This window comes from Myxine glutinosa, chromosome 6 (genome assembly GCF_964187855.1).
Source record: "Myxine glutinosa chromosome 6, kmMyxGlut1.1, whole genome shotgun sequence".
Taxonomy (NCBI): domain Eukaryota; kingdom Metazoa; phylum Chordata; class Myxini; order Myxiniformes; family Myxinidae; genus Myxine; species Myxine glutinosa.
Window position 1 is genome coordinate 69,534,384 of NC_136266.1, and position 12,729 is coordinate 69,547,112.

Consider the following 12,729-nt stretch of genomic DNA (forward strand, 5'->3'; position numbering starts at 1 on the left):
TTGGCATTTTCTACAAGCTATGGAATGTCCCTTCTTTTCTGTACTGTGCCACATGGCAGATACCCTTATATAAAAGGGCCTTTTCTATGCCCCTGGCATTTCACACAAGAATACCAGTAGAAGCCGAGAAACGTATTTTCAGTCCCCATGTTAAAGGTGCATACAGAGAAACGATCCCTTATATAAAGGGAGGGGGGCTTTGCGCCTCTCTTTGATATGCCCTTCCTTTCATCCGTCAAAAAATGAAGAAGAAGAATAAGAACCTTTATAACCACCATCTGTAATCCGAAAGAGTTCGAAAGTGTAATTCTAATCGGCTTGCAAGGGTGCTTCTGAAGGGTTCTAAAGGGTAATTATAAAGGGTTCTAAAAGGTAATTCTCATGGGTTTCGTTTGTTTCTAGGCTTTGCCTATTTCATATTTAAAATGCCAAACTGAACCGCTTCTTTTGGACACGGGTGCGATTTGTTTTTTATAGGACGCGGAATTATTTGATTCTCAAATCTAATCAATGTATCGTTGGCATCTGCAAAGCACATCTATATCATTGGATGAACGACACATCAAGGTGTGTGTCTTCCGACGGATGGACGTTAAGCTCAGTGTGAAATCTGGCAATATTTGTTTGTGCTTGGTGGACGTTACAAATCCAACCTTGTCCTTCATCAAAAGTAGGTGAGTTATCCCCGGCACACTGACAAAATAACAAATCCATACCTGGACTGCAGGTAGTAAGTGGTCTGGTTTTTTTGGAGGTTTCTTTGATTGCTGTAGTAGAGTGTCGTTGTTGGCTTGACAACAGTTCAGGCACTATAAACAAACCTGACCAGGTAGTTTGTATGTTTCGTGTGAACTGCTTCCTTCAGTTATGAAAGACAACCAAGTGCAGTATAGCATCGGATGTTACTCGAGCCGATGTTTTACCTGATATTTCGATATTGTATTTTCACATCAGTGATACAAATCAAAACAGGAAGCAAAGTCTTTATTTGAACTCTATTTGAATTGTTAATGCTTTTCCATTCAGACCTCTTTCAACAAAACCAAACACAAAACCCCAATGAATCCACATTTATTATTTATTTTTGGTCTCATTTCCTTTTGTTCATTTGCAAGGTTTTCATCCTTTCATTAAGGGTGGCGTACTGGTGAACAGGTGATTTTTTTTTGATTTTTTTTTTTTTAGCTGAACAGTTTCCTTATAGTCTTATAAACAAGAATCATGCTATTAGAGGTCATAGAAGTACCCCTAATTATTGAAAAATTTCCAAATTTTCTAACATCATACATAACCGGAAGTAGAATAACCGTCATACATACCTTCATAACCGTCAAATAACCTTCATACATAACCGGAAGTAATAACCCTCAATAACCGGAAGTAGATTTATTTGTTATAACTTTAATTTGCATCATTCTTTTGGGCTGAAATTTGGACAGGATATTCAGAATATCACTTCCTTTAAAATGATGAAGGCTTTTGTTTATAGGAGTAGCCATTGTGGATTTATTGAAGGACAACCAAGTTTTATCTGGTAATTGGCATAATTAGCTAATTAGTGAACATTTGACATAATTTCACAAAATCCTCTCATCAGGTAGTAGAGTAACACATGTATAATACATGTACCAAGTTTTGTGTGAAAAGAATGATGGGTGACATAGAAGATAGAAGTAGAAATGTGTTCTTTGTTTTTCCTTGTTTTTTATTGACGGTCTAATTTATGCAAATTATATGCATGTAATATGACAAAGAAGCGTTGAAACTGGTCTGAGTTAAAGCCAAGATTATATCTTTCAAGAAAAACTGAAAATTAGATACCTCTCAAAGGTACCTATGTAGTTTTCTCAATTTTTCACCAGTACTACATCCTTAAAGCTTCCAGGGCATCCACGAACTCTGCAAAAAAGCACAGAGATGGTACAATTGGTACATGCATGTGAACGATGCCATTTAAATCAAATATGTCACCATTGGACTTTTCAGCCGGGTGAGGATCGTGAAATACTTGTTGTGCATGTTACATCACACAATTTAACAGCTCGGGTGTGGTGAATACCCTCGACCTGGGTGTGGTGAGCAATCTCTCGTTGCGTGTGGTGAATACCGCAGTTCTTTCCTCAGGCATTTCGGTTTTATTATTTTATCTATCTATTTTTGAACAAGGTGTGTTTATTTGTAGCTCCAGTCACAGTAACTCTTTTTATTGGTTACATTGCGTGATGTTTTAATCTTCCGTCGAAACCCTAACAACAACAATTCAATAAATCTGTCATTATGATTGAGTTGCCCTTTGCCAACATTGTATAGTAAGGTGTGTTCAGATCTCATCATCCCCCCTCCATACTCCACCCTACCTGGAGACATGCATCCCTCTCCTCCTCCTCCTCGGGCCTTTTGTTCAATAGATATTCAGAACATGGATCCTGTAACCAGGACCGAGTAGGTGAACCGAAGTTGGCAGGGCGAGGAGCATGTTGCAACACCTCTCTTGGTGGAGCCAACTCCGCACACCCAATCTTATTCTGTGGATATACAAATTACCAGGTTTGATTTGGTGACCAAGGCAGTTGTGTTGTGGTGAATAGAACGTTCACTACAAATGCAATTATGGTGGAAATGAAGGATATTTCTTAATGCTTTTGCGATTAATCTCTTTGTTTGATTTACTTGATCTCTGCCCATTATACATCCATAATATCCACCGAATATGATCGATTACTAATTACCCACACACTAAATACCCACACAGACACCATTTAACTTGAACGTGTAATAATGATTCCCTCTGGTGATAGGTTTCATGAAGATCAATGAGACCTCATGGACAATCCTCCGTTTAATGATTTCTTTCTGGTTTGATACGTTTTTAACCCCGTCCCTGCGCCCCTCCCCCCACACACAACCCACATCCCAGACCCCTATCCCTAAATGTACTCGAATTTTCATTTCCCACATCACTTTCCAACTTTTATTAATATCACCTAAGTTATTTGTGACTGTATTTTGCAAAATCCCAAGTTGTGGCACGACCGTGGACTGCTCTCCCTGTCCGACACTGCTGTCCCTGTCCGAGGTGTACATCTCGTATGTGGCTGCACTCGGGTTGTTGCTTCGATGTCTGGAGTTCCTGGGAAGCTGGGCTGGGCTGCTTGTCGTGAGGCGCAATCGCTGCTGCCTTTTTATTGTCGGTGCCACCCCCTTCCTTCTTCACGCAGGTACCATGCCTGCGCTCTTGCAGTGTTAAAGCTGGATGCGCCATGTTGACAAAATGTGTTTGAGAGGTTCTGTGGTAACTCAGGTGTAGCAGCCATTTGTGGAGTGAGATTTATGGTATTTAAGCACAATGGGGTGATTTAAATTAAACACAGATTGGAAAATGGGGGGAAGAAACAGACGTGAGAATTCGGATGACAAGGTAGCTGTCGAGACATGCGATTCTGGTCAATGCTAATTGGGGTTTACAAACACTTATCTAACACTCGTTACGATACACAGTGCCTATAGAAAGTCTACACCCCCTTTCAAACTTTTCACCATTTGTTGCCTTATAGAATGGAATTAAAATGCATTAATTAAACTTTTCCCACCTATATTTACACATCGTAACCCACAATTTCCATGTGAAAAACAAATTCTACAAATTTCAGAAAATTAATTAAAAATACAATACTAGATTATCTTGTTTGAATAAGTGTCCACCCCCCTATAATAGCAATTGTAAATTAGCTCAGGTGTAACCAGTCACCTTAAAAATCACACACCAAGTTAATTGGCTTCCACCTGTGTTAAATTGTGGTGACGGATGTTACGTGTTACCTCCCTAAACCCCGGTTACGGTGCCCCTCGGAGTCTCGAGAGGAAACGCGGCAGAAAGATTTGTTATTTTGATTGTTCCAATAAACCATGGTAAAACCACACCAATGCAATTGTGCATAACAAAATAAGTAACTGTATTAAGGACTCTCACATACACAATAATAACACTCTTAAAGAAAGTACCATGAAAATATCACTTGCATCTCATGAACAATACATATGATGGTACGATCATTCCCCAATGCTCTCCAATCAATAAACTCACGATACGCCAAACGTGAGTGGAATGTAGCATTCTCCAAAGTCTGTGCTAGAATTTCCATGCTGGGTGAAGATTGAAGTTGTACAGAACGGCAAGAACAGGCAGGTATCGGCACGGTTGCGGACGAGGAGTTATGAGGTGAGAGGTCGATCTGGGGATTGAGCCAATATGGGAACCAATGGCGATCCACACTATGATGTCGATAAGGGAATCCCAACGACAAAACACGAAGCACCAGGCGGATGTCCTCTTCGAGAAAAAAATGGACGATTAGCCTGTAATGGAGGCTCTTGCTTTCCCGCCAACAATAGTTCATGATTGGTAATAAATCCTGAGACGCAGGTTTAATTGAAATCGCAATATAGGACGATGTCACGGGCAATCCCTTTCACAGAATGCCTCAACTCATTTGCGACCAATCTCAAAAAAGTCCGTTCGCAGCCTTGATGCGACTCACGGCTGTCTCTCTCATCGCCGTCTCCTCTCCCTCCGATCTACTCCTCTCTCCTCTTCTGGTTTCTTTGCCGCGTTTTCCTTTTTCCTTCACAAACATTAATTTTTACCTTTTACTAAAGTCATCTCCATTTCACACAGAAATGTTACCAACAATATTACCTGAAACAAAAAAATCCTAAGTATATCATAACAACAAAGGTGGAAGTGACAAATACATAACACTGATTTATTTCAGAATAAAATCATCTGTTCCTGTAGGTTTTCTCTGCTGGGTAGTGCATTTCACAGCAAAGACTCAACCATAAGCACCAGGGAGCTTTCAAAATATCTCTGGGATAAAGTTGTGGAAAGGCACAGATCAGGGGATGGGTATAATAATATTTCAACAGCCTTGAATCTTCCCTGGAGCATAGTCAAGCTAATCATCAAGAATTGGAAGGTGAATGGTACCACATAGACCCTGCCTAGATCAGGCCGTCCTTCCAAAGTGGATGACCAAGCAAGGAGGAGACTGATCAGAGAGGCCACCAGGAGGCCAATGGAAACTTTGAAAGAGCTCAAGGTCTTTATGGCAAAGACTGCTCACTGTGTGCATGTGGCAACAATATCCCAAGCACTCCATAAGTCTGGCCTGTACGTTAGGGTGGCAAGATGGAAACCATTACTCAAAAAAGCTCACGTTGAGTCAAAGCATTTGAGGTATGCAAAAACGTACTCCAGAGATTCTGAAGCCATGTGGCAAAAGTTTTGTGGTCTGACGAAACCAAGATGGAACGTTTTCGCCTAAATGAAAAATGTTACGTTTGGCGCAAACCCAACACAGCACATCACCCAAAGAACACCATCCCTACTGTGAAGCATGGTGGTGGCAGCATCATGTTATTTCTTATCAGCAGGGACTGGGGCACTTGTCAGGATAGAGGGGAAAATGGATGGAGCAAGATACAGAAAAATCCATGAGGAAAACCTGCTCCCTCTGCAAGAAAGTTCACCTTTCAGCATGACAACTACCCGAAGCACACAGCCAAAGCTACACTGGAGTGGTGAAGGAACAAAAAGATAAATGTCCATGAGTGGCTCAGTCAGAGCCCAGGCCTAAATCTAATGGAAAATCTGTGGCATGACTTGAAGATTTCTGTCCATAAACGCTCCCCACGCAACCTGTCTGAACTTGAATTGTTTTGTACAGAAGAATTGGCAAATATTGCCCAATCAAGGTGTGCAAAGTTGGGAGAGACCTATCCTCGCAGACTCACAGCTGTAATTTCTGTCAAAGGTGCTTCCACCAAGTATTAACTCAGGGGGGTGGACACTTATCCAACCAAGATATTATAGTTTTGTATTTTAAAGTAATTTTCTGAAATTTGGACAATTTGTTTTTCACTTCGACGTTGTGGGTTACGATGTGTAAATAAAGTTGTAAAAAAAATCTGATTTAATGCAATTTAATTCCAGGATGTAAGGCAACAAAAGGTGAAAAATTTGAAAGGGGGTGGAGACTTTCTAAGCACTGTAACTGGTGAATAATTAACCCCTCATTAACTCGCAAGTCATTTTGGTGACAGTATTATTGAAAGTTTTGAATGGTTTGCAAGACTAGGTTATTGGTTTGGTAGAAAATATATCCAGATTGAAAATCTTGTAGGGGAGGTTAGTTGATACACTTTTCAGTTATGTTGGCCTATATGAAGACTGTTAGCTCGACAGGATTCATGAATTGTCCAAAAGAAATATCAGGGTCTTGTACATATCTGTGAAGCATGCCAGATCCACTGCATTATCAAACTTGGAATGGTGGCTCACAAAAAAACTGTTTGTCAAACATATCATCTGACCTGATAAAGTGGGTTAGTTGATACACCTTGGTAGGTTAGATGATACATCGATTTACATGGTGAATGAGTTCGATGATACTTCGATTTACATGGTATTTCTGCCAATGGTAACAAATTAGCATGCACATAATTACAGATACACATCAAACTAGACTACATACCATCATTTCTGTGTAATATTTGTACTAATGGTATTTTCAGAGTCAATGAGCACTGCTAATTAAAGCTGTTTGTTTGTTATTTATCCAGTTGTATACCTGCTATGATAAGATGTATACATAGGTAATGTAAAGTATATCTAACAATAGGGCTAAAGCTTACGTCAGAGAAAAAAAAAAGATCTGCCAAACAAATGAATCGGCAAGCATCAAATATCAGGAAAGGAACAAGATTCACAACTCAAATGCACACAACTCTTATATTCTAAAGATGTACAGTGTAGGCTATATAGGCCTACATATATTATGATGTATGAAGCCCAGTTACAAATGGCTACAGCATTGTCTTGTAAAAAAAAAAAATGAATGGGTTAGTTGATGCAGGTCGGTAGGGTTAGTTGATACGCATATCAACTAACCTTCTCAGACTGTATCATCTAACTGATGGGGGTTCTTAACCTTTTTCCCTGTCAAGACCCCCAACGGATTGCCCACGATGTCCCCATACCCCCTTCGCCAGACTGTTGACTGACCAAGCAAGGCGCACCGAAGGAGCGCATAGCTGAGGGGGACTGGTGGGCATGTGCCCCGATAATTTTTTTTGATTTCCCGGTGCTCTGTGGTGCATTCTGAGGAGTGTTTTTCCTTTAATTGCCTATTTTTTTTGGATGAAAATTGGTAACTTATTACCCAGAAAATGGGCCAAGTTCTGAGATCCGCACCTGATTACGAGTCCCATTAGGTTCCAGTGTGACTTAAAAATATATCATAAGCTTAGTTTTACATATGGATAATTAGGAACAGAACAGGAAAGAAAAGCATTACGATTTTATCCCTATTTATTTCATTGCTTGTTAACAAAGAAACAAAATAAACTAAACTAAACTAAAACGTGCAAGTTTTATGCAAGCCGTTTTACAAATCTAGTGAGATTGTTGCTGCTGTTTTCGTGCAATCAGAATATGGAATCGGGGCACAGTTCGTGACAAGGCCACTCGCATATCATCGGACACATCAAGTCGATTTCTCCACTTTGATTTCAGGTTCAATAATGCAGAGAAACCTGTTTCACAGAGATACGGACAGTGCATTCAGAAAGTATTGAGACCCCTTTATTTTCACATTTTGTTGTGTTGCAGCCTTATGCTGAAATCGTTTAAATTCATTTTTCCCTCATCAATCTACACTCAATACCCCATAATGACAAAGAGAAAACAGGATTTTAGAAAGTTTTGCAAATTTATTAAAAAGAAAAAACTGAAATATCACATTGGCATAAGTATTCATACCCTTTGCTTTGACACTTGAAATTTAGCTTAGGTGCCTCCCATTCCCCTTGATCATCTTTGAGATGTTTCTACACCTTGATTAGAGTCCACCTGTGGTGAATTCAATTGATTGGACATGATTTGGAAAGGCACACACCTGTCTATATAAGCCTCTCCTCAGTGAAAGACACATGAAAGCCAGCTTGGAGTTTGCAAAAAAAGCACCTAAAGGACTCTCAGACTGTGAGAAACAAGATTCTGTGCTCTGATGAAACCAAGATTGAACTGTTTCGCTTCCGTCTGGCCACTCTGCCATAAAGCCCAGATCGGTGGAGTATTGCAGTGATGGTTGTCCTTCTGGAAGTTTCTCCCATCTCCACACAGGATCTCTGGAGCTCAGCCAGAGTGACCATCGGGTTTTTGGTCACCTCTCTCACCAAGGCCCTTCTCCCCCGATTGCTCAGTTTGGCCGGGCGGCCAGCTCTAGGAAGATACCTGGTTGTTCCAAACTTCTTCCATTTAAGAATTATGGAGGCCACTGCGCTCTTGGGAACCTTCAATAATGCAGCAGAAATTTTTTTGTAGGCTTCCCCAGATCTGTGCCTCGACACAATCCTGTCTCTGAGCTCTGCAGGCAGTTCCTTCGACCTCATGACTTGGTTTTTGCTCTGATATGCATTATCAGATGTGAGACCTTATATAGACAGGTGCGTGCCTTTCCAAATCATGTCCAATCAATTGAATTTACCACAGGTGGACTCCAATCAAGGTGTAGAAACATCTCAAAGATGATCAAGAGAAATGGGAGGCACCTAAGCTAAATTTCAAGTGTCATAGCTAAGTGTCTTAATACTTATGTAAATGTGATATTTCCGTTTTTTCTTTTTAATAAATTTGTGAAACTTTCTAAAATCCTGTTTTCTCTTTGTCATTATGGGGTATTGAGTGTAGATTGATGAGGGAAAAATGAATTTAAACGATTTCAGCATAAGGCTGCAACACAACAAAATGTGAAAAAAGTGAAGGGGTCTCAATACTTTCTGAATGCACTGTATAATAAATTAAATCATATTATAAGTTGGACAAATATTGTCTCAAAGATGGCACAACATTCAAACAACCTCTACGTGGCAGGGTTTTCAGGCTTCTCACCGATGTTTGTGATGATCACACCCAACTCCCATGTTCCACGTTGCTCTCTTTGTCACTCCCTTCACAAGTATTTCTCCCCTCCCCCCAATCTCCCACATCACCCAACCCTCTCATCACCAACTCACAGGTTATTTATTTCTAACAACATGAAAGTAATGTACAAAAGTTAGTTCAAATAAAACACAAAACACTTGACATTATGAGGAGGACCTGTGAGAAAAGTAGATCAACTTTATAAACATTGTATTCCATACTTTAAACAGGTACACGATTACAGAAAATGCAGCTGACACGTCGCAAGCTACACCTTAGGGTGATGGCAGTTTGGCGTCACCAGAAAACCAGTTTGTGCGTTGTTCTAAAATAAAGTGGTGCCTGCATGCGAAGGCTTCCTTCAAACTCAGCACAATCAAAACTTTATTCACAACTACAAAAAGTTTAAAAACCTTTCTCGAGGACTTCCGTGACTTTCGCAACCATTGCTGATACAAAGGTAAAGTTTTATTTTGATCTTAGTTGTTGTTCGTTACGTCTTGCGGAGATATTAAAATGTATTCTTCTGGGTAATAATGTGAAAGGACGGTAATCATGAATGTACATCTACGTAAACTGTCACGGCCTGCAGGTAGGCTCCAACAGGTAACTGGTTTTGTCGCGGGCTGCAGGTCGGTTGAAATGTCATTCCAAGGAGCAAATTTACCTGTACTGTATAAATTACCTTTGTAAAAGTACCTGTCTGCAGGGGCGCTGTAAGGGGGGGGGGAAGTTAGGATGATTCCAAGGGCCCTGCACTGACAGGGGCCCTAAAAATTATTCGAACATTTATAGGTTAAAATGTGCGCACGTGCTTCATAGGGGCCCATTGTGATATCTTTTCATGTGGCCCAAAATTCCTGACGGCGCCCCTGACTGTCTGACGAGCAAATTTATATTCATATTACTCACTCCTGTACCTAAAGCTTGGTGTTGGCTTAGTGGTTAGGGTGCCATCTTGGGATCCTAGGATCTTGGGTTCGAATCCCGGTCGATTGCTGAATTAACACCAGGTGGGTTGACTCAGCCTGTCATCCTTCCGAGGTCGGCAAATTGAATACCAGTTCACTGGTAATTTCCGGTGTGTTGCAAGAGGCGACTAACAGGGTTGGCGGCAGGAAGGGCATCCGGCCATAAAACATTGCTTCAAAAAGGGACCATGGTGCCCAAAAAAGGCCAACCCCTGCTCTGCGGGGGAAAAATGGCCTCTGAAGGTGGTTCTTCTTCTTCTTCCACTCCGGGACCCATTGTAGGTGTTATCACGTGTTTCCAGTACTGGAGAAAAATACTTTCAAAGCCTTATGAATATGCAATGTTTCTTTTTTTTTTTCTTTGCAGGAGCGAGGCTCATGGAAGAGCAAGTTAAATTGACTGTGGGGCAATCAAGGGAATGAATGAACAAGGAAAGAGGAGTCACAGGAGAGGGAGGAGCACAGGCTACTGAAACTAGCTAGTAAGATGGTTGGGTTAGGGTAGGTTAAAGGGGGTATATAAAGATCAGGGGTCAGAATTGGGGATGACAAGTAATGCTGGTACACTCCAAGCTTGGAGTTCTGGAGGGAAGAGTGAGACAGAGCAGAATGTAGAGTGTAGTTCCTTAGTGAGGAACAAAGGAGTTGGAGGTATTATGTCATCAAGCTAGATTTTGAAATTTACCCAGGAGGGGTTTATTTGAAGAACTTGTGCATCCTGGAGTTGAAGGTGTGTCGGAGGATTGTGAGAGCAGAGGGAGCAATGTTGGAGAATATATGATAGAAAACAGAGACCATCTCCCTTCCTGTGATGTGAGAGCAACAGACACTGAGATTCGGCCTCATCATGGGATAATCCAATCGTTTTGAGAGCTTTAGATTCCACAGAATCTGAGAGACAGCTGTGATGCTGGGGCACCAACCTATAGCGGAGGACAGGACTGCATTGAGCTCTTGACAAAGGCCTTGTAGACTGTGAGCAGCTGCGATCTTCCAAGGAAAGAATTGGATGCCTGGTCTTTTACCAGCTTTGGAGGCCAGCTTTGCGATGGAGTTGGCCAAGGAAGGGTCGTGGCTGATGGTGAGGCCTCGACGATCAAGAGACTGAACCTCTTCCAGTGGATTGCAAAGGAAATCGGTGGATTTATTTGACGATCCTTCCAAAGCGATTGTGTAAGTGGTGAGATTTCCCAGTTATGTAAGGGCATGCTCCATTTATTGGAGTAGTGCCTTATCCTTTCCAGATCAGCAGAGACAGAGACAGAGAGAGAGACGCAGCTGTTGTCTGCCTGGCAGTGGGATGTGGTACTGTGCTATACGACGTGAAGTCATCTCCAAAAAGGAACAAACGGTTTTCCGGAGTTTAGGTAATATTTCTCATACATTAGGAATATTCCATGTAGTAAAACCTGTCTTAAGTGGTGGTCCCCTTTCAGGTCCAGCTAAGATAGGCATAATCCAGCTGATTTGCTGTCATACTAGATTTTTGGCCACATATTACAGGTTGTTTCATTATGTAGTGTAATGTTGATGCAGAATAATGGCCACATATTGTATTACAGGTTGTTTACGTCGTAGCAAAACGTTGCTTTTACAATATCAGTTTTGTCGCCTGCATTCATGGCCATGATGTTATTCCATTGTATTCACAGTGGATGACAGCAGCCAAGGAGCTCTCATCAAATCAGCATGAACTTGTCGGGGCTTGAGACAATTCTCCATGGTGTGAGTCAATACTCCACTCCTCTGGGAAAGGTCAGTTGTAATTGGTGGACGGGTAACTTTCGTCACCCCGTCCACGTGAAGCAAAGAGTGAGGTTAAGCAATTGGTTCACTTCGGTCTGTCTGCCTACAAATGTCAGTTTATAATCGAGGAACACCTTAATTATGAATAAAATGTAATATTTTGAGCACAAAGTGGAACATCAACTCGGTTTGCAAGTGACTATCTACAATTCCAAAAGAAGAGACGTAATTACTGTTCTTTTGATTCCTGGGGATATTTTGAGTCATCGGGTCTTTTGGGTTTTCAGGGTCTTTTGGGTCCTGTGGGTCTTTTGGGTCCTTGGCTTCTTTTGAGTTCTTAGGTTATTTTGGGTCCTCTAGGTTTTTTGGTCATGTGGGTCTGTGGTATTTTGGGTCCTCGGGGTCTCGTGTGTCCTTGGGGTCATTTGGGTCCTCATAGTATTATGGGTCCTCTGGGTCTTTTTGGTCCTCGTTGTTTTTTGAGACCTCTTGGTCATGTGGGACTTTTGGGTCCTCGGCGGTCTTCTTGGTCTTTTCGGTCCTCAGGGTATTTTGAATCTTTTGGGTCTTTTGGTTTATTAAGGGTCCTCGGGGTATTTTGGGTCCACTTAGTTTTTAAGGGTCTTTTTGATATTTTCCGGGATTTTTTTCGATATCTTTCCAGGGTCTTTTCGATATTTTGGATCTTCGGGGTATTTGGGGGTCTTTAAGGGTCTTTCGGGTCTTTTGGCCTTTTCAGGGTATTTTGGTTCATTTGGGTCCTCTGGGTTCTCGGGGACTTTGGAATCATCGGGGTCTTATGGGTCTTTTGACTACTCAGAGGGTTTAGGGTTAGGGTTCGGGTTCGTCAGTCTGTGACTCCACTCAAAGCCTTCAAAACTTACCCTAATCAAGTGAGACAGACATCAGACATATGCAAAAACGTACAAACACACATTGTGTTTTATATGGTGCATTATTTACTGACTTAAGTATCAGTCAAAGTGCTCTTGCAACAAAGAGAAAATAAGCGAAAGCTGTACAAAGTTG

The 12,729-nt window shown here is 41.3% G+C and overlaps 1 protein-coding gene across 4 annotated transcripts in view; it reads left to right on the top strand.

Annotated features, from left to right (window-relative positions):
- Positions 1–2,965: 2,965 nt before the first annotated feature.
- The window catches only part of LOC137418721 (gap junction beta-2 protein-like), a 47,396-nt gene continuing 37,632 nt past the window's right edge, over positions 2,966–12,729 (top strand). The window contains exons 1-2 of one of the 4 annotated variants that reach the window (XM_068104831.2): positions 2,966–3,218; positions 11,607–11,709. In XM_068104831.2, coding sequence (XP_067960932.1) covers positions 11,644–11,709 — 66 coding nt within the window. In that variant the 5' untranslated portion in view covers positions 2,966–3,218; positions 11,607–11,643. Of the gene's footprint in view, positions 3,219–9,164; positions 9,444–10,499; positions 11,128–11,148; positions 11,322–11,606; positions 11,710–12,729 lie in introns of those variants that run through there. The other 3 variants (XM_068104829.2, XM_068104833.2, XM_068104830.2) reach the window with 3 other exon arrangements.